Here is a 22,490-nt window from a genome sequence, read left to right as displayed (position 1 = left end):
CTTGAGAAGGCTATCGGGTTGGTCAGGCATGATTTCCTCTTCATAAATCAGCTTTGACTGTTCTAAATTACTTTCTTGTCCTTAATCTATTTAGATTAATCATCTTCCTTGGGGTGGAGGTGAGACTGACTAATCTGTAGTTCCCTCGATCCTTGCCTTTTTCAAAGATGGGAAAGACATTTGCTTTCTTCCGTTTCTGAGGAGCTTCTTTCAGTCACCATAACCTTTCAAAGACGATTGAGATTGGCCTCAAGTGTGACATGATCCAGCTTCCTCAGCACTCCTGGGTGCATCCAGTCAGGTTTAATTGACCTGTGGTTTTTTCCAGTTTATTTAAATATTGATCCTTCTCCACCATGGGTAGATTTTTCTTGTTTCAGATAGAATTTTCAACTGGTCTTGGTGACGTGAGACACTTGAAGGTAAATCTTACCTGTGAAGACCAAAGTGAAGAAGGCATTGAGCACCTCACTGTTTAGAATTTCCTTTCCAAAACCCATCCTCGCATACTCAGTCATTATCTATATTTCTCCCAAAGCCTGAGAGGGATGATTCTGTCCATCCTTAGGTCCTGCCTTTGCAGCCAAGAAGTCCTGTGTAAGTAAGAATGGTTTAGTAAATTTTTTTGCTTCCAAAATGGTGCTTCTGGGGTGTGAGTAGGAGTCTCATTTCTGTTGGAAGCATAAGAAGGAGAATCAACTGTTACACCTGGTCAGATATTTCAGTGTGCTATGTTCACTGTGGACTTGCAGTTAACAGAGCACAGAGCTGTTACAACATCTTTGAATGATCTGTTGGGAGCTTTTTAGATTAGTCATGACCTGTGCCATGTGAAAATGTACCAGTGGAATGAGGCAGCAGATGGAAGAATCACATGCAGATGTATCAGCCTATACCACCTTTTTGAAAAATTGGTATTAAGCCATAAAAATTAGACTAAAAGTCATCAAGTCACAAAAATGAGTGGAAGAAATTCTATACTCCTCCCAAAGAATATGGATTGAGGCATTATTAATGTTGGGGATGCATTCATTGGCTTAGGGAGGCGGGGTTTGTATATTAAAAGTCTTTTAAGTCTTAAAGGCACACTAGCAGTGTGCCTTTAAAGGGCAGCTTTCTGCAGTGTAGAGATGAGACTGCCAAGCAAATCTAAAAGTACTTGTGCCTGGTAAACTTTTTCAAAGTACCTGACTTTATACTACCTTCTTTAATTGCAAAGTTATTAATTTTTAATTGGCATTTTTAAGTGCTGTCTTAAATTGATGTTACTGCAACTCTAATTTGGTGACAAAGCTTTAAGAGTGGGGTTTTCTCCTACTAGGTATGCATATCTGCTAGTGTATGTATACAAGATTACTGCATTTTTGCTGGTTGTAAGCTTCTCTTTTTTTAGTTTCCACACTTGTTTTGTGCTTTGAGTATTCCTGTGGACAGCTTTTAATTATGCATGAGATAAAAAAGCAGAGTTTTGCTACTAGTAGTGTTTTGATGTAGTTAACAGGCGGCTGCAAGTTTTTGGGTTATTTGCTGCTATTTGAATTTCCTGCTAATTAATTTTTCTTAGTTATTGCAAGAATCATGTCCACCTGTTACTAAGCAATCCGTGTTCAAGCTTCTGAAAATAAACTGGCAGACAAAGCTGCTACCTTTGAAAGCAACAATTGAGAAAAAATTTAGCTTACAGATTCTACATTAATTTAGCCATACATTATTACTAACATTTGGCTTAATTAAAGGTGTAACTAAATTTATGGAAAAAAATGGTTTATGGTGGATGAGGGTAAGATGACCCTATCTTACCTGAGCTCTTATCAGAAATAGCCAAAGTCAATGAAAAGATATTATTTGGATCTCTGCATTTTTTTCCTTCTTCTTTTCCATGTATGGAAAACTTGCACCTCAGGAGATATCGCTAAAACAAATTATTGCGACATTTATAGTTCAAAGTACTGAAGTATGACTCAGACAGATTATTTTGATAAATAATTGTTATAGATCAGATCTTGTCAGTTGTGTGCTACTTTCTATATATAAGCTAAATAATTAACATGCATGACTATTACTCTTCTCAGCAAATCCAAATTAATTTGCTCATGTGCAGTGACCCTAATAATAATAGACCTCAGGTTATTAAAGGCTATTGTTATTCTTATTTCAAAGAAAGCATGTGAAAATCTTCTAACTATGATTTCCCAGTTATTAGGAAAAATATTTTATTGGTATTGGAAAAGAAGACTTCGTCGAAGTAACCAGAGAGCTTATTAACTTGGCTGAGTTTGCAAAAATGAAGTGTTTTAATACTTCTGGCATGCCAAGAGAACTGCTACCATTTAAGGTCTTGATCTCTTGTGTTCAGTTAAAACAACCACAATCATCTTGGGCCAGGTAGGCTCTGAAGGTAAAGCTGTGACACAAATGGCATTTGAAGCCTGTAGAATTTGAACCAAGCCTTTAAGAATTAAGATTACTTTTGGCAGAATTCTTAAGAATTCTTGGCTACAGTATCTGTAAGCTGTGAGAATATCACAGTGAAAACTTTCTGAGCACTCAGATATCTGCCATTTGCTCAGTTTTAAATTACTGATAGCCGATTGGATTTATAACAATAATACCAAAAGGCTCAAATTTGTGGGACAAGTATGCAAGGTCCTGCACAAAGCTAGAGTAAGAGGTGTGACCTTCATAGTCTAGCAGGGGAAGCCAGCTGTGTCCTGGGGTAGATGAATATTACAACAAATTATTTGAGCAGAAAGCATATTTGGATTAATATTTTCATTCTCTGAAATCCCTGAGGGATTTCTGGGGGGTTTAGTGAAGGACAAACAAAAGAAGGGAGCAAGAGAAGTGGAATAAACATAAAGACAGCACAGCCATGGACTGTCCAAATCAAGAGTTATATGAAGAAGGGACACTTCCCCTATTTCATTCGTTTTCATAGTGCACTTGACTTGTTTGGAATTTGGTGTCTTGAGTATTCAGGCTCCTGGTTTTGGGCTCTTAAGTTTGAAACTTAGAGGATACTTTTGTCAGGGAATGTTTTATTTACATTAGGAATCTGATTTCAATTCATGGAAATAAGAGAAAGTCGAGCTACTCTATAGAGTCTGGAAAAAACTTCTGCAAACAAATAGTTCTTAACCACAATTTGCACCATAAAACGTTTTAATAGATGCCAGTGTGCCATAGGAATCCATTATGTTCTGAAAGTTGGGCCTTTGGAGTCACTGAAGTCTGGCATTTCAACAACAGTAATTTTCAAAGTTTGTGGGCTATTATAAACTTTTTCTTTGGTGCAGGGCGAAAAAAAAAGTGCCCATAACAGAGCCCAAAGAAACTCAATTGTGCCTTGCAAGTAGTTGAGATCCAGCTTGGGTGCTGAGCTGCATGCTGCCATTGCCCTGCAGCAGCGCTGAGGCTTTGGTGCTCAGGTCTGTGTAACCCAGAGCCCTGTCTGTGGGAGAGGTGAGAGCAAGGAGAGATGCTGGAACTGCATGTCCAGCTCATTGCTGGACTTTGTTGCCATCACCTGGGGAATCACTGCCATTTTTCTTCTTTGAGTACTTCTAAGTGCTCTCCATTTCCTTGGCAAGTCTCCTAGTTTCTGCCCTGATGAAATTTGGGTATGTGGCTTGTTGGGTTCAGAGGTTTTGCCTTTCCAGCTGTAGCTTAAATGTAGATGAGAGCACAGAGTTCTGAGTATCATGTTTAAACAGGCTTAACTTTAACTGTAAATATCTAACTGTGCTTTTTATCTTTGGGAGCTGAATCTCTGAAATGAAAACACTTCTGAATTACACCTGCATTTAATTAATATCTTTTTCAGCAGAAAGAGACAGGACCCAGCTGATAAAAATAATGTTTTTGCTGAGGGTGTTGAAACATCCTTTATAACTTGCATCTCTGCTACATAAAGTCACTGCTCAGCTTGCACAGGCTGAGTAATGAGTAGCCTGCATTACAGTCCTGCCCATCTTAAAGATGGCCATGTTGCATGTCAGCTACTTATTTCAGAAGCTAGAACAGTGTTTGAGCTAGCCTTGGTTTATTGAGCTAATGCATATAATTAGTGCTTTTAGTGTTGCCCGTAGGAAAGGCAGATAGCAGAATCATGAGCAAACTTATGGGAAGAATCCTATAAAATCAACTTCTATGTCTTCTTTAAGCATAGTGACTAGTTCTAACTCAGACTATTACGTCACTGTGATGAATCTTCAATAAGTTGATACAGAACCCCAATAATTAATTTTGAATATATAATTTGTGTTCTGCAGTCCTATCACAGAGCTACAGTTATGCAATGTGAAACAAGCATCCTCAGGTAGAATATTTTTGGTGACTAGAGGTTAGTAGGATGTGACTGTATGAGGTATTTCCTTACAAAGCCATACCAATGTATCAGTCATCTGGTTGATAACATTACTGCTTTCCTTGTAGTTGCAAAACATTTTAATGCTTTCAAAATATAAGTGACTTTTGAAATTTAAGCAAGAACTTGTAAGGAGTAGACTAAAATCAGAACAGTAATTTCCACAGTCAATTTACTATAATATTCATGTTGCCCAGGGTGAAAATTATTAAATTTTACCTCCTGAGCTACTGTATGTAGTAGCTACTTAGGAACTGCATGTGCATAAGAGCAATGATTCAAATACTGAACTGTGCTCCCATGACCTATCTAATCCAATACCTTGGTGGTGCCATTGAGTCCTTTCAGAACTTGAAAATTGTATATACTTTTTTTTTACTTGCCTCAGTTTCAAAGAAATAGTTTCTCAGAACAGTGATTCTAGGAATTTGTACTTCTCCACTGTTTACTTTCTTCTGGTTAATGTAATCTTCTGATGTACTGCATAGAGCACAATATCTGTATCTGTTCCTGTTGGAAATAAATAGGGAGAAATAGCCTCACTCACAGAGCGTGACTGTTCCAGGCAGACAGGCCTAATTTGTACTGTCAAATCTGATATTCCTAGAAAGTTTCTGAAAAATCTCATTAGACTGCTCTAGAGCAGAGAGTGCCTTTGGTTCCTGTGTTTTTTTCCCTGTACTCCTCTTGATAAGCCTTACATAAATCATGAGGTTAGGAGCCATCATCTTTGCAGCTTCTGTAGTGTTGATAAGCTATACAGTAGTTAACTGTGCTGTGACTTTTTCCCCTTCTTAAGTATACTATCCTAGCTTGGGCTTGGCCAGTGGCAGGTCTGTCTTGGAGGTGGCTGGCATTGGCTCTGTTGGACGTGAGGGGAGTTTCTGGCAGCTTCTCACAGCAGCCACTGTTGTAGCCTCCCTACCTTACAAAACCTGGCCATGCAAACCCAACATAGCTACTGTGTTCCCTTTGTCTTGCCTGAACATTCTCCATTTGTTAGTATGAAGGGTGTAAAGTGGTTAAAGTTTATTCTTCAGCTCAAAAGAATTTGGAAGATCCTTTACAGAGAGTACCAGAAACTACAGCACAGAGTTTCTGCTGAAACCCTTCTCCATGAGGTTTTTTCCCTCATGGGAAAAAATGAATAGATTTGAAGGTATTTATTCAGAACAAAGTATAGAAACCTGAGTCTGTGATGTTTCCAGTCCAAATTTGGATTCAGAAAGGACTGTTGCTGAAAAGAGAAATAATACTGCATATTCCTCAGTTCTGATAAAAATCTAGCAAGTCATTAATTATTGCCATTTCAATTGTTATTATAACTAATAATTTCAGCAAGCTTCAGCTATATTCCAATAAAAGCCAAGTCTTTATATTTACTGTTAAGAGGAAGTTCAAAACAGAAAAAGAAAACATGATTGGCAATCTCAGAAACTGTATTCAGCCAACCCCTGGAGAATGTGTCTTTCCTGCAAGGAATGCTCTATGTTAACAGTGTTCCAAGTGTTAATTAAGGTTACAGAAGAATAGACATATGCAGCCAATGGATGGGTTGCAAACTTGACATGAGTGGTATAGATAAGCTGTTTGTGAGATTCTGAAACTCATCATGTTTGTGTACAAAACAACTTCCTGCTCTTCCCTTTCTCCAAGTATTTTACTTGAAAACGTATAATAATCTGGAGTTAATGAATGATGCTGGTGCTATGTCAAACTAGTATTTTAAGTATGCATAAAAGTCAAACATCCTTACAGGGCAGCAGAACTGTATGGGGGCTATTACAGTTCAACAAAAAACACTTGTGGTCTACATTGTGAGATCTGTCCGAAACAAATAATACAAGATCACAGTATCACAAAAACATAAGAATGGTTTAGATTAGAAAGGACCTTTAAGACCATCTAGTTCCAGCCCCCCTGCTATTGGCAGGGACACTTTTCACTATACCAGGTTGCTCAGAGCTCTGTCGAGCCTGCCCTTGAACACCTCCAGGAACAGGCATCCACAACTTCTCTGAGCAACCTCTTCCAGAGACTCACCTCATTGCAATAACTTCTTCCTGTCACCTGATTTAGATCTACTCTCAGTTTTCAAGCCATTCCCCTTTGTCCTGTCACTACATGCCCTTTGTAAATACTCTTGTCCGATCTTTCCTGTAAGTTTCCTTCAGGTACTGGAAGACCACAATTAAGTTACCCTGAAGTCTTCTTTTTTTTTCTGGCTGAACATTTCCAATTCTCTCAGCCTTTCCTCATAGGAGAGGTGCTTCATCCCCGTCCAGCTTTGGCTTTCTGGGTCATGTCCAGCCTCTCCTCCACCAGCACTCCCAAGTCCTTCTCAGTAGGGCGCAGCCTGTTCATCCCCAGCCTGTGTTGATACCAGGCTTTGCCCCCATCCAGGTGCAGCACCTTGAACTTGGCCTTGTTAAACCACATGACATTCCCACTGCTCAAGCCTGTCCAGGTCCCTTCTGGATGGCATCCTGTGATTCAGATGTGTCAGCTGCATCACTCAGCTCAGTGTCATCTGCAAACTTTCTGAGAGTGCACTCAATCCCTTCATCCCTGTCATTAATAAAGGAATTAAATAACATCAGCCCCAATACAGACAATTACTATCAGCAAGTCTCCTTGTGACTTCTGTGACTTATCTGTGCTACCAAATAAAACAGTGAGAGAGAAAGGGCAAGGGATAGATGGTAGAAGCACTTTCTCCCCATTTTACAGATTTGGAATCAAGTCACACAAGGAAAATTGAGTGACAGAATTTGTGTAAGAAGACAGTAGCAGAACTCCAGGTAAGATGTAGGTCATTTCATTTCTTCTTCCCTTGTCCCTCTGTTAAATATTTCAGTAGCTGAAAGAAAACATGGTGGGGTTTATAGAATATTGTCTGTCAGTGGGAAGTACAGTGAATTCGTAAAACCTAAAAAAACCCTTTGCCCTTCAAGGGGGACATATTCAAAAGTGGCTATCTCGTTATATAGGGAAAAATGGTTTAAAACTGGTCTGTGAGAGTAAACAAATGAGATCTGCAGCAATCAAAGAGGAAAGCCAGGGTTCTGCAGATCAGATGCTTTTTGCTTGGCTGCAGTGTTTGAAAGGGAGGTCATTCTCCCTGTTCTCACCTGAATTTTTTTCAGATATTAAAAATAAGCTCAAAAATAGCAGCGAGACACTGGTGACTTTAGAAGCTTGGAATGTTTACTTACTTTACTTTGCTTTATATTTTTATGTATAATTATTCACAAAGAAAATCTTTGAAAGAATTTAAACAAAAAATCCCCATATTGAATTTAAAGTGCATTCTGAGTTTAGGCATGAACCCTACTTACCTCATCCTTTCAGTTTTATAGCTAAGATGCCTTGCTGCTTCATCCTTCTGTGTCTTTTTCTCCATTTCCCTAGCCTGACACAATTTCTTGGGTACATATAGTTTCTTTCCTCCCTCAGTTTCATCAGTTTTAAATCACAAAAGATTTTTTCTTTGTTTAAGAGTCACGTACGGGTGCTTATCTTTATCTCTTTATATCTTTCTTTAGCTTGTTGCAAAACTACAATCCTATATGTAGCAGCTTAAGAAAAAAAAATGGGAGAAAGAAACCAGGGAAGAAAGAATACTACAAAAGAGCTCTAAGGGGACAGGATTTTCTTGTTATTTGTAAAAAACATCAAAATGCATCCACTATTTAGCTATTATTTGCTATGGGGGAAAAAAGTCCTTTATTAAACATGAAAACTAAAGTTTCAGCTACATTCTTAAAATACAGTGGGCTATAAATAGAATGTGAATAATGCAGCTGGACAGCATTATAATAGAATTTTCTTCTGTTATACAAGGGAGATAGGGATGACCTTCATCACTCACTGTAAGCTCTCTCATGAATTATGAGTCATTCAACTATTAGTTGAATTAAAATCTATAACACTACCAATCATTGTCCTGTATCCCTATGGAGCTCTTCCTTTTGCTCTCAACATGAGGACGTCTGCAGTCTCTGCACATATCATGCCAATGATATGTTTATAGCCCAAGCAAAGGAATAGTGATTTAGTTTTAAGCTGCTTTTACAGGTTTTTCATATTTATAGTGAGGATCTTTCTTGTTTTCTTGATGAGTTGTCAGCTGTAGCATGAAAGAATGATGTGTGTGGATTTTTTCCTTTTTTTGTGCTTCAGCAGTTTTGCACAATCTCTACTCGATTTGACAGTTCAGGAGTAGTAATGCAAATTAGCGTTGCTATGGACTAAGAGTCCTGGTAAAAAGTCACTGGTAAGAAAAAGAAGGTAAGAATGTTTTAAACTTTAGCACACATATACAATGTGCAATACCCTGACCAAAGAGTAGAGGACTATAGCAGGACACCAAGCTCAAATCAGGGTGTCAAAAACAATTCCTAGTTCCTCAAACTGTATTTGAGTTGCTTTGAGGGCTCTTTTGTTGTTTTCCATAAATTGCCTCTGAACTAAATGCTTGGAAATTTACTATAATTCTTAATAGAGCTGATCTGAAACAATCTTTTACAAGGCTGAGAATATAGTGGTTGCTTTCATGTGTGGAAACATCCTAAGTCATGGTTATGACTGACTTGACTCCTCACTAGAGGAAACCCAAGATGTTTTGTCAATACACTGTGCAAGTGAAGGCTTCCTTCACACCCACTGGAAAAGAGGTAGCATTTGGCAAAGCTAGCTCTTCTCTTTTCAAATTAGTTCCTTTTTGCTTAGAATTCAGCTACCCTTACCCATCTTTAGGAGCTAGCCACTAGTGTGTTAGTCCTTCTTCTCATGTGCAGATGGAACGATGTAACTTTCAGATGTTAGTAGGTATCTAAAACAGGTATGTCAGTGTATTTCAAGGTGTAAGAGTTCTTGCTATCTTGCAGAAGAGAAGTGCTTTTCTTTTTCAAGACAGGGCTAATGAGGAAACAGAAGCATGTGTTAACATGAGGTGCTGTACTGAGAATGATGAACACAGTGAAAGCAAAATCACCACTTTGCCAACAACTACAAATAGAGGCCCAGTTCCTCTTAATTAGTCTTTCTGATGAGGATTGACAACGTCAGTGTCACACAGTAGAGCTGAAAAATACATTATTTTTGTTTTACAGTATTCATGGATGCACCTAGTTCATCATGGCCAATTAGATGCTCTAAATTGCAATTGCTACAAATACCACTTCCTTTGATTATACTGGGTGTGCAATGGGAGGCATAGTTTCAGTTATTGGTATGATCTGTAATTGATCAATTTTTGACAACAAAGAATTGTTAGCAGGACCACATGGTGAAGCAGTCAGTGGAAAATTCTCTTTGATAACATTTCTATCTAATTTTGGAGCACCGCCACTGCCACACATGAAATACCAACATGATTGAATTTCTTTTTGCTGGCATTTAGCAGGACCTATGGGGGTGTGCAGAAATCAATGGGGGATCAGGAATCTGGAAAATTGCATACTTGAAGAATTAATGAACTATAATTCTGTATTACATTCTCAATCACATTTTGCTTCCTTTTCATTAATGTAACTAAATTAGTTTTCCATGGACAGGGTACTTTATAAACTGCAATCATGGTCTTGCTGGGATTAAAAAAAAAAAAAAAAGACCTGTTATAATAGTAGCTATTTTTTCATGCAACATGATAGTTGGAAATTTTTAGTGAAGAACATATCATCTGCAGCACTGACTCCACCTGTCGAAGCAATTTAAGATGACTTAACCAGAAGTTCTACTAGATCTGGGAGGTGTTGATATAGAAACAGCAACCCCAAAGATATTCCAAATACTTTTTTTTTCTTTTGCCATGATAGCCCTAATTCATTATCCAGAGGAGCAGGGAGAGGAAGGGCCATTTTTCTCTGAAGGCTGTATCTGAGATAACTGGTATTTCTGTGCTATGTACAGAAAGTTCTTTTGCTCAGGGAACTGTGTTATGGTAGGGTAGAATTGTGGATGATTCCTCTCCTTCCTGTGTCCCATGGGCCATCTGAAATCTTGCTCTTTATGATTTAAACTTGTAACTGAATAAAATTTTGGGATGAAATTGTAATTAAAATCAAGAATATTCTATGGTTTAATGACAACTTTGATGTGAGAACCCATACAGTGACAAGAATGCCGTAGTACTCAAGATATGATGTCATATCATTAAAGAGTTCCTTAAAGATAAAAAATCAAAGTTGGACTCTAAAGAAAATCATACTCTAGGATTGTGATTGACAAAGGAAGAAAGTTCTTTCTGGAGTCAGGTGCAATGTTAGGAAAAAAAGGAGCTGATCAAACTTTACAAAATAGATTTAGAAGTCATTCAAAACAACTTTGGTTTTACTGGTATAACTGATAACTTCCTGGATTATGTCAGTATTTTTAGCCACTATATTCTTATTCCTCATTATGATATTTATATGCATATGATATATGAGAATGTAGTGGGATGGAAATCCCAAAAGCTGATCTTTTGTTTTTGTAAGATAGCTCCAGTATATTGAACTACTTGCAGGCTCTTACATTTCTCCTCTTTGACCTATTTTTGCATGAGATCTCAAATCAAAGGTCTGGTTGAACAGAGGTTCTTCTCAAGTATCGTTATATTAGGAATCTGTTGTCACATGAAAACCGACACAACCACTTTTTGGTTCTTAAATACAAGAAGTGGGACTCTAGAAATTGCAGTAGAGATGAACACTTTTCAAGGCTAGTCCAGAAAACTGAGTCATTGATAGCAAATACTTCATGTAGTACAGTGAACTTTCACTTAATCCTACTGAAAAAGGGTTTTTCCTCCTTCCATATGTATTTACTAAATTTAGATAGGCCAGACATCATCTTAATCCTACTGTATATTCTGTAATCTGAGTATAAATCTGAATAGTTGAAACATGAACTTTTAGATACAATCCAGACATAATATCCTTGAAATTGTATTGACATGTGCTAAGGCGCTCGGAGTTTGACTGTTCCAAATGTACCCATAAAAAAAACCCCAAATATTGAAGATTTATCCATTTAAACAGCTTCAAAGTCTCTTAAACCATTTCTTCAGTGATGTATTGCTGAAATTATTTTTCTTTCAGTTGTGTGCACTGTATTTATACTATATGTGGGGCTGGGATGTGGATGGCAGAGGAGGTTAGCATGAGGCTGGAAAGGCTCTTGCCATTGAAATGAGATCTCAAATTTAGCCTGAGTCAGGAGTGACTGAACATTTTGGAAGATACTGGCTGTTCATTAATCTCTGTAACCATATCCAGTGATAAAACCCAAGTAGGAGATAGATTATTGAAATTGGGAATCTATTAATTGACAATCTTAGGTAGGTGCTGTGTATTATTCTGTTACAGAAAAAATTCCATTGTGGAGATAACTAACTTCTAAATATTCACAGCTTCCAGTCTGTGGTGTTGACTTCTTGACAATCAAGGACTTTGGTTTGTATTGACCTGGATAGAGCAGTTTATGACAAAAAATATGTATAGACTATGTTGTGCTCCTTGTCTCTGTAAGTTTGTGAATGCAGGCTTTTCTAAGAGGAGGACTTGGTGATTAGCATTGAAGTCTTGAAGTGGGTAATATAAAATGGTAGTAACACCCCTCCCCCCACACCGTGGTTCTTTGTTGAGTGTAGTTTGACTACATTAGAACTTGGTCCTGTTGCTGGATGAAAGAGAACTGCTATCTTTCTAATTGGCAATTTTATACCACTTTCAGTCTTCAAAAAGTGTTATTATACAGAAATTCTCTAATAATATGAATCATACAGCTAGTTCTCCTTTCTTCTTTTTGTACTGGGGGATAATTTGCTAATGATCTTATTTTACTCTTCAGGGAGCAGAGTTTTCTCAGTGTTCCTAAGAGAAAAGGGTATAATAGCTAAAACTATTGCCACAGTTAAGGAAATGAGTGATCTTGAGGTATAAGGAAGGTATTTGGGAGAGCATATGTCATGTCAAGGGGAGCTAGGTGTATACAGCTCTTACTTTCAAAATGCCTCTGATTGTGCATCTACTTTGTTAGGGTGAGGCCTCAGGAAAAAAAATAATTTTGCGTTGAAAAATGGGTAACAAAATATGGAAATAACAACGCTGACTGGTATAAGTGAAAATAGAAAGCCTTTTTGCTAACTTTCTTTTATAGAGTAATATTTCATTTTCCATGTTTTTCTAGTACAGCATCAAACAGGACTTCGTTATCACTGTTAATATTCCATATTGTGCACTGATAGACCATAGCCATTGGCCAAGCAAAACTTCAATCAGTTTTTCTTCTCTTGTCAGCTCACACCTCTGACTGAGCAGCTGCAAGATGATTCATGCAAGAAGGTTTCACCATAGGACAGGGGGAAATTAGTTCTGTTTGCTTTTCCCATACTCATAAGATAATTTCAGTTGTAGATACTTTTGCAGCATTTCCTGGGCCATACTATGCCTGTTTGAAAACAGAAATATTTTTGTCCAAATGTCAAGGAATTTTTCCATTAAATCAGTACTTTTGCTTTGTAAGGCACATTTCTGCTGCAGTTTCTTGTTTAACAGAGTTGCAACAGTCATATTTTGTCCCATTACAGGGCATGTTTCTACTAGAATTAATAACCAGCATTAGCTGTGAGAATTAAAACAAAATTCTGTGCATAAGGAACATCTGTATTATGAAACTTGATGGCATGTGCTTAAGATGTCATTTGCCTAAAAGATTAGTGGTGAGGAGTGTTTTGAATTTCTTTTTTTTGCTGCAAAATCCTGAAAGGAGTAATGACTTACTCAGAATGGGTGCAGCAATGGTTCCAATGCAATGGCAAACAATCTGTGGGGAGTAAGACATTCTTCAAGACCTGCAGCGTGCTTCCATACATGCTTATGATGGGAGACTTTCATATATAACTCCACTTCAACTTTGCATGCAGTCGTAACAAAACTAGAAGAATGTATTTCTTTGTTTATTGATATCGGATAAAGCATTTCATCCCAAGTAATACTTCTTGTGTTACAGATTCATCACCTAGTTTGCAAATAAATACAGAGAAGTTGGTTTTATTGTCACTTTACCAGTACTGATGTGACATTCACGACTTGTTTTTCCTGAATAATCAGTGAGTTCATCTGAATGCATATTGCTTGTGTGTGTGATACTACTGTTACACTTATAAGGCTTATAGATTCACAAAGACATTTTTCTGAAGAGAGGAACACAGGTTTTCTTTAATTAATATCTGTTACTTTGGCCTAAATGACACGAGTGTTTCTCCAGCTCATCACCAATAAACACATTCCACTTTCCCAAAGAAGTATGTGCAATTCAGTGGCGTAATGCAGTGTTATTAAGTAGCCAGTATGAAGATCAATATCAAGTCCTAACAACAGCTCTTCTCTTTCAGCCTCTGAGTGGACATGCACAGTTGGTTCTCTGAGGTTTGTAGCTTTAGCTAGCCCCAGAGTTACGTAGTGCTGACCAGGTGAACCCAAGTGTTCAGCACAATCACTTCTGTTCTGCCTGGTCAGCTGTCTGCCAGGCAGCATATTCCCCGGTGGTAAGGGAACTTCCAGATTGCAGTCCTTTCTTCTTTTCTTTTCCTTTTTCATGAGTGATCGGTGGCTTTCTGGGTGAGTAGCAGTAGATAAGACACAGACTGCAAGCCAGCCTTTTCTCACAACTGTAACATAATTTTCATTGATCTTCCTCTGATCTCTCAAACACCTCTGAGGTCCCACTGGCTCCTGGCTGCTCACAAGAAAAAGGCCAGAGTTTATACTGATTTAGAAAGAAACACACTAAGCAGTGGAAGATTGTAAAGGTTTGGCATTTCTCAGTCCTGCAGCACACTACTCAGATGATTATCTTGGTTCATAGTGGAGTTGAAAATTCTGTTTTAAACCAATAGAGACTTATGACTTAATTTGTGGTGCACAAAGCAGCAAAATACACACTTGCTGCAATATTGCATCAGGAGTATTGGTAACTTTTTTCATCATAAATACGGTCAGGGGTGCCTGTTTAAAGATGGTGTTGATAGAAAATCAGAATAATGCATCATAGCGAAAATTTCTAATGTGATTTTATTAAGGATCTGTAAAGCTTTTAAAAAACAGTAGGCTCATGATACAGCTGTACAGTTGCTCCAAAGAAAATTTTAAAACAATTATTTGGCATGTAATTAAAATATCCAGAGCATATCCCCCATAACCCCTGTCATATATAAGAAAAACAACTCAAAACCAAATGTGGGTGACTGTGCTATACCTTGTAGTTTATGCAGGTGTTCCCCACACACTAATATTTTTAGTACCTTCAAATGCAGAACAAAGTGTTCTCAATGGATAAAGAAGTCTCAGGGTTTTATAAATTTTGTGTTTGAATCGATTTCATAAAATACTTGGTAAGAAAATGTCTATCTAGCCACACATTATTATTCTCAGAAAAGAGATTCATTACTTTATTGTAGCTCACAGTTTATTTTCTTAGCCAGTTTGCACTTCCTCTTATGAAAATAGCAAATAACATAAATGGGAGGTAACAGGAACTGTGGGCAGAATTTTGGCATATTTCACATGTATCTCAGTAGTCACATCACACCTCCCCTTCATATCTGCATCCTAGAGGATACTAGGTAAACTGCTGATATACTTTAAGCGTTTGTCTTAATTTGTTCCTTCAGTTCTTAGTTTTAAAGATTCAACCTTTAAAGAAAGGTTGAACCCTTGCTTCGGCAAGAGTGTCCAGAACGCTGGGATTTTATTCACTGTTCAAACTCATGGTGGAGGATGATTAGAGCTTTTTGTTTCTGAAGGCAGTTTGCACATATTGTGCCTCCTTTTATGTTGGTTCTATTGGCACCTCTCAGGCACCTCTTAATGCTCAGATAGGTATGCTATTTCTGGTATAAAACACAGTGATAAGGCAGTGAATCTCATAGGGAACACCTCAGTTTTACTCCTGTTTGACTCCATACTCCTGGTATTCCCTAACTGTTAACAGGACTCATACTCTGGGACCTATTCTTTAGTACAGCTTACTGTGTACCTGGAGGCACTGGAAATGAACATGTCACAAAGTTCTCTGCATCTCTGCTAAGTCTGTGAGTTCGGGTGTCTTTAGAACATTCTTTGGAGGATTTTGGATCTAGTGAGTGTATAAAGAAAAAGTCTTACGATATATTGTTATTGTGAAGTTTAGTCAGTGGAAATTGTTCATTTAAGAGACATACTTCCCAAAGGAATTTCCAGGAGAAGGAGACTGTATTGTGTTTCACCCTCATTTAAACATTTGTTTGGAAACCCAGTTGTTTTCTTTGACAATTAGCGAGGAGCCTGCAGTGAGTTATGATGAGATTCAGAGGTGCTGGTATAAATGAACAGGAACTCCACAGGATAGGGAAGCCCTTCTAACCTAAAATTGGTGTCAACAAAGCATAAGCAAGGACCAGAGTAAATATGTAATGTTTTTATATACCCCTAGAAAAAAAAAATTATCAATTAGCCTGCACTACTCAAAGGGTTAACAACTTACTATATGAACTGGGACCTAATTCTTTTCTTCATATTATGGGCAGTTTAAACAGATGTCAGATTACCTGCCAGGTATTGTGGCAAAATGAATTGTTACTATGTAGGCAGTAAATTGGGGTTAGCAGTACCTCTGCTGCTGTTAGGCCCGAAATTACTAGCCAAGTACTTTTATGGAAACAATTCAAAACTTCACTGCAATTAATTTTGCAAATTCAAGTGTCAGTAATAAAAATAATTCTGTTAAACCCAGAAACACCAGGGATATTGTTCTTTCCTTGGATGAATATAGCCATTTCCTCTGTGTGAATTTTCTTCTATTTTGTTGTTCTTAATAAACAGACATTGATGAGTGCTCGGATGGCTTTGTTCAGTGTGACAGCCATGCTAACTGCATTAACCTGCCTGGTTGGTACCACTGTGAATGCAGAGATGGCTACCATGACAATGGGATGTTTTCACCAAGTGGAGAATCCTGTGAAGGTCAGTGTCTAAAAAAGGTGGGGTACTGTTATGTTTCACATGAAAATGTCCAGAAAACATCTAGTGTTTCAGGTTGTACTGGTCAAGCATTGTCTCGAAAATTGCAGTGAAATTTAAACCTCGACCCAAAAGAATTATAGTCTAAATAAGCATCGTCATCAAAGGCAAAAGAATATAAAATATGAATATTGCTATAACATGGAGCATTAGTGGAGCATTACTTTGTTTTATTAACGTAATATGTAAAGTCAGGCATGGTGATTAAAATGCAGTTTCTCTGGCCCTACATCTGCTTCTGTGCTTGTCCCTTGCATAAGTGATTTCCCGTGGGCTGATAGCATGCACTGTAATCTGTCACTCCACAGTAATCTGTTTATATGTCAGATTCTTTGTATATAGAAATGGGCCTCAATCCAGACCTCACTTCCTCCACTTTGTTTTTCTTGTACACTGAAATATTTCATGATAAAAATATTTCCCATTGCAAAAAATGATTACGCACCCCAAGACCCTTACCTATACCTTGGTTAATACTGTGGTGTTTCTCCTGTGTAATGGCTAACTGCTTCTAGAAGACTGCAATTTGCAGACCTACATTACAAACTAGGAAGCTCAGTGGACATAGGGCTGGCACAAGGTATAGGGGACAAGGGGGACAGGGAGATGGAAAGATTTTCTGTGTTCATGAATGGTGTGAGAGAGAACAACAGATTAATAAGCACACAATTATTTTTAGATGCAGATCTCTTAGTATGGAATGTTATTCAACTCCTAAGATATTTCATGCTGCTGCTCTTAAAATAACAGAACAAACCAGTCATTTTTTGCCATGGACTTCTCAGGGCAAAATTATCACCCTTTCTCCCTTCTTTCTCTGAGTGGTGAAATATTCACAGTGCTCACAGTGTAAGCTTTCTTATTACTGTTTAAACTCACATTGGTGGGCTGCATTGGTCCCAAAGGGAAGCAATTGAATTAATTTCTCTGAGGCTGACACACAGACAGTTCTCCAGGAGTGAGAATGACCTTTCTGGTATACCCATCATCAATACTTTATTTCAACACATTTTCATCACAGCTGAAAGCCTGTATTCCCAGGAGGAATCAGCAATTTAAGGCAACCACTGCTTCCGTAAGTCGAGCTTTCTCTGTCAAGAACTAACTAAATGTCAGTGTTAGCTGGCCAGGAGTTAGCACAGGAAGGTGCAAAGAGTAAGCTGTGATCACTCTGATTATAACATTGCACCTCTGTCACTCATGGCCAGGAAATAAATAGTCCATCCAGGCATTTATGAAATATTCTCAATATCCCAAGTTTTATCTTCAGTGTCAGTGTAACATTTACCTCGTGGGTTGAAGATAGTGGTTTGACCATGCAGTCTCAAGAGAGAAACATGATACAAAGTGACTGTGTTAATATGTGTGCAAACAAGTATCAATTAACCAGCGATTTCTAAACAAGGGAAAAACCAAGGGAAAAGAAATGTGGGGATTGCTAGATGTATACAGAAGTGGCAATTGTTAGACTGTTTTGACCTTTTCTACAAAGAGCCAGCAGCTCTTTATTAAATGTACACAGAGGATAACAAGTAATTAGAGTTAAATCACAGATGCCAGGAAACTATCTTCATTGCTGATAACCCTAGTGACTAACAGTGGAACACTTTCAGTTTGATTGATTGCAGCTCCAAACATTGGTATCCTTAGCAACTTGAAATCACAGAATCACAGAACAGGTTGGATTGGAAGGTACCTTAAAGATCACGTCGTTCCAACCCCCCTGGGCAGGGACACATCCCCCTAGACCAGGTTGCTCACGACCTCATCCAGCCTGGCCTTGATGGGGAGGAAGGTTAGATATTTTATTAGTTTTATTGCATCACTTCTTATTGGCTTGGAACTCATGTTGTCTCAGATAAAAATAAAACCAGAAAGAGTGTGAAGAGACAACCTAAAATCCATTGCAGTATGGAAAGGTTGAACTTGCAGCAGCACAACACAGTAGTGCAGAAGCAATTGTCTTCTCTGCTGTCAGATCTTTCCACTGTAAGAGATTTCCCTACTGTGTTTAATGACAAAAGAAAACGGATTGCTTTTGATAGTACTTCACTAATCCCTGGAAAGAAGTGATTAGATTGAGCTGTTGGTGGATGGTCTTTTAGACAGTCACTTTAATGAGGCAGCAGATTCCAGGCTATACTAATCTCAAATTTCAAATCGCAGTTCTTAAATTCTCACTTTCAAGTCTATCCAGGACCAGAATCCTCTGTAACTTTCTGTCTTGTGCAAGTGCTTCAGCTTGCAGAGCTGTAGAAGGAACAGTGCAAACTACTTCAAAGTAGTCTTCTATATAGAGTGCATAATAGGCCTGACTTGACTCATCTTTTTGTAAGTTTTAGTTGCTTTGAAGTAAGTTCCTTCTTTTAGAGGAAAAAAACTCTAAGAGCCAAGAAAGTATGGATTTAGATTTTCTTTCTTGATTGTTCTTCAACGTCTTCCTCAAGTCTGGATCTGTTTGTGTCCCCTGAACATGTGCTGATAATACTGCACAGACTGTTTCAGTGATTAGTGTAATCAGTTCTTTGTTTCCTTCAGCAAAACCTCCGATTTAAAAAACCCACATGGAAACACCTCTGTTAAAATCACAGATGCACAGGAGCATTTCCTTAAAAGTCTAATTTTAACAGAATTCTAAAGCTGCACCTACCCCTTTTAGGACCTCATTCTAAATATTCCTACCTAGACCTGGGCTCCTTGGTAGCACTAGACTTTGTCAGTTCTTGATAATGAAATAATAGTTACTGAATTGCCTATTCTACACATCTATTGACCTTGGCTACTGCTGCTTCCTTGGCACAACTGAGAACATTGACTATTTTGACTAATGTACTTGAATGTAAAGATTCATAATCCCATTTTATTGTACCTACAGGCAATGGAAGACGTAGAGATCCCTTTACTAATAGTTTTGATTCACATAGTACCCCTAGGTGGACCTATGGTGTCTATAAAATTTACTGAGAGAAATTATGGGAAATGCAGCTGTAGGGCTTCAACCTCTTAGCTGTACTTGCTATTTTCCCTTGGAAATAGAATTATGTTATGCCTCGTTGTATTTCCAGAAAAGTGAAATATCATCCATGTAGTCCTTGAGACTGTATGGCTTTGGGAAGTCTTAAATTTTATATATGTAAATATAACATTCAGTATAGCATATTAACGGGTATCTTCCTCTTTGCCCCCAACAGCTTTTCTTTATAGTTTCTTTAAACAGTCTTATTGGTACTGAAGGTTGTCTCTTATGTGCCATTTCACAGAGAGAGCTGGGCTAAGGGGGTAGATATTGCATCTTCAGGCTTCACTGCAGTAAAAAAAAACTAGAACAACTGAGGGCAAAATCCTAAACTAAGAGAGTTCAGGCCCCATTAATGTTTGCCCTGCAGTTCTGTGTAACATCCTGATTCCTTTGAATTTATCCTTTGCAATGTCTAAAAGCTCCCATAATCAGTTGAAGAGGGAGGCTATATTGGTTTGCACCAGAATAGTGCAGGTTGTGCTTCATCAGTTTTTGGACATTTGGCATGCACCCAAATCCAAAGAAAGCTCACCTAATTAAGGCAGCCCCTTAGGATTTACCAAGAGAATCTGTCAAGTGCCAGCTGTTGTTAGTACAGAATATCACATCAATGTACTTTCGCTCTCAGCAGGTACTACATTCTTTAAATGAGAGAGATGCAAATGAAAGGTTTGGATAGATCAATCCAGAATGCCCAATTCGTAAAAGAGTCTTTTTTGGTTGTAAGGCATTCTGGTTTAGGGTAAATTTGGGAGGAAACTTTTGAATGGAGTCTCTTTAAGAAACAGATACAAGCAGTCTCTTTCCCTATTGATTCAGGAAAAAATATTTCTTTGGAGAGAAGTGGAAAAAACCTGTTTATTCAACAGGCAAAAGACTTCCCAGCACAAAATTGAACAATATCAAACAGCAAAACCTCTCTCTGTTCTGAAGAGATGACAGATTCACCAGACTCCCTTCCGTGGGCTGCCCAGCTCACTCAGGCTGTTCTCAGTCCTGGTGGGACACAGGTGTGAGTGAGCTCCTGGTGCTCTTCTGGGTTTTCAGTCCAGAGCAGGTTCAAACAATTCCAAGAAAAAAAGGAAAAGAGGAAAAAAACCAAACTGCAGTCTAGGGAACTTCTTTGCCTCAGTCAGAAAAACAAACCAAAAGCAAACAGAGCTCTCTCCCACTGTCCATTGCAGACAACCCAGTCTGTGAGAAGGATGCTGGGTGTAGACTTTGATAACAAAACTCTGCACTTCTTCTCCCCCTCTTCACTCTGGGAACCAGTTTTAAAGCTGCAGGATTTAAATACTTAACTAACAGAGCAGACGATTTTGGGGACACAAGCATTATAAAGTCACTCCAAGACATAAGGGTTTATTCATATATGAACTCCCATTTGGGTTTTCTGTTCTGACGTATCATTTTTTTTTCTGCCATCCTGCTTCCAGAATTAGAATCACTTCTCTGTGTGACAGAGCAGCCTGCCTGACAGCACAGAGGCTGAGGCTCGACTTGAAGTCTGTTTTCAACGATCCAGGATACTGAGGGATGGAGGCATATTACAAGCCTCAGTATGCTCCCCAGCCTTACTGACTGAGCAGAATCCAAAACGGTCACTCCAGCATCTATATCTTAGGATCTGGAAGGCAGAGGAATTGCTAGCTGTCAGGATATTTCAATTTATCTCACACTGCATCCAGTATTTTAGCTAGTACATGAGACTGCTTGAAGTTGAAAAAACACTGTCAGTTCGGAGTCCTACACTTAGGTTTATCAGAAGCTCTGTTTTTGATAGCACTTAAGGGAAACAGGAAATAAAAAATCACTACTCTTCAGCAGGAAACCTTATTACCACTCACAGAGTTCCATCAAAATCCTTTTGCTTTTATTCGTGATGATTAAAGGTCAGCAAATAAAATGACTTCTTTCTTTTTTCCATTTATCCCAAATAGAGTTTTAGGCATTAAGGGTTCAGTATTGAATTTGGGAACCCAACTTCAGCATCACTGAACAGAAGGCAGATATAGAGACACATTAGTGTTTCAATATTCTAGAATGTGGGAAGAACACAAAATTGTCAGAGTTTCTGGTCTTTTATAAAAGGACTAATAAAACAGAAACTTGGCCACTATATTTTATAAGACAGCAAGTTGAACACATTTACTGTATAGGGAAACAACATTTTTGTCAAGCTAATGTTACCAACATCAGAAATCTCAGCTCTTCATCTTCCACATCTGGTAAGCACTTTCACAGGTGGCTTACATGAACTCACAAATAAATTATTCACAATTCACTCTCTCTTTGAAGAATGATTACACCAGTCAATAGATCTACTCAAGACAGAAAAGAGCAGAAACAGAACTTTCTGCTCAAACAGTCTTGGGTTCCCTAGCATATGCATTCCTTGCTTTTTTGCCTGAAGCAAAAAGTACTCAGGTATCCTGGTACTTGCACCTTGCTGAGCTAATGCTGTTCCTCAGAGCGAAGGTAACTGAGAAACTTCAGTTGCTTCAGAGCAAAGGAACTGTCCACCCTCCCAAGCCATCTCTTCCAATATTTCTCAGTGATACAAATGTTTACCTTGTCTTTATAAAAATGAGGGTCTAACTAATATCAGAATGATTCTGGTCTCAGGCAGACCCTTTAGGGCTTCATGAGAGTCTTCTGCTTGTAGGTGTGGATAGTTCATCAGAGGAAAGATAGCTGCAACTTTCCATCACCTGTATCACAGTGGGTCTCTGAGCCTTTTGTTATTTCCTAGCAAGGTTTGCACAGTTTCTTTTTGCTTTCTAATTGTGCCTTGTTTGTGTTCCTTGTGAGTTTATGGTGAATTTTTGCATCGACCACTTGCGAGGTTTTTGTCTGTATAATTCAGCTATTTTTTTAGAGCTATCTACAGTAGTTCCAAGATCTTTTTCCACAATACATCCAAAAGACTGATATGATTTTTGAACAGCTATTTCCCTGTGTACTTTTCAACTGAATCTCATCTGACATATTATTGTTTGCTCAGTCAATATCAAAATACTTATATATTTCACATTTAATATTTGGGTTTAATACTTTATTA

At 38.2% G+C, this 22,490-nt stretch overlaps 1 protein-coding gene across 2 annotated transcripts in view; it reads left to right on the top strand.

Moving 5' to 3' along the window:
• The window catches only part of NELL2 (neural EGFL like 2), a 137,990-nt gene that overhangs the window by 104,269 nt on the left and 11,231 nt on the right, over window positions 1-22,490 (top strand). For both annotated transcript variants that reach the window (XM_088165567.1, XM_014871125.2), the window contains one exon: window positions 16,213-16,353. In XM_088165567.1, the coding sequence (XP_088021693.1) occupies window positions 16,213-16,353 (141 nt within the window). The remainder of the gene's footprint in view (window positions 1-16,212; window positions 16,354-22,490) is intronic.

The sequence above is a fragment of the Sturnus vulgaris genome, chromosome 5 (genome assembly GCF_052056855.1).
Source record: "Sturnus vulgaris isolate bStuVul1 chromosome 5, bStuVul1.hap1, whole genome shotgun sequence".
Lineage (NCBI taxonomy): Eukaryota > Metazoa > Chordata > Aves > Passeriformes > Sturnidae > Sturnus > Sturnus vulgaris.
Note: the sequence above shows the minus strand (reverse complement) of the source record. Positions and strands in the feature narration are given on the sequence as shown.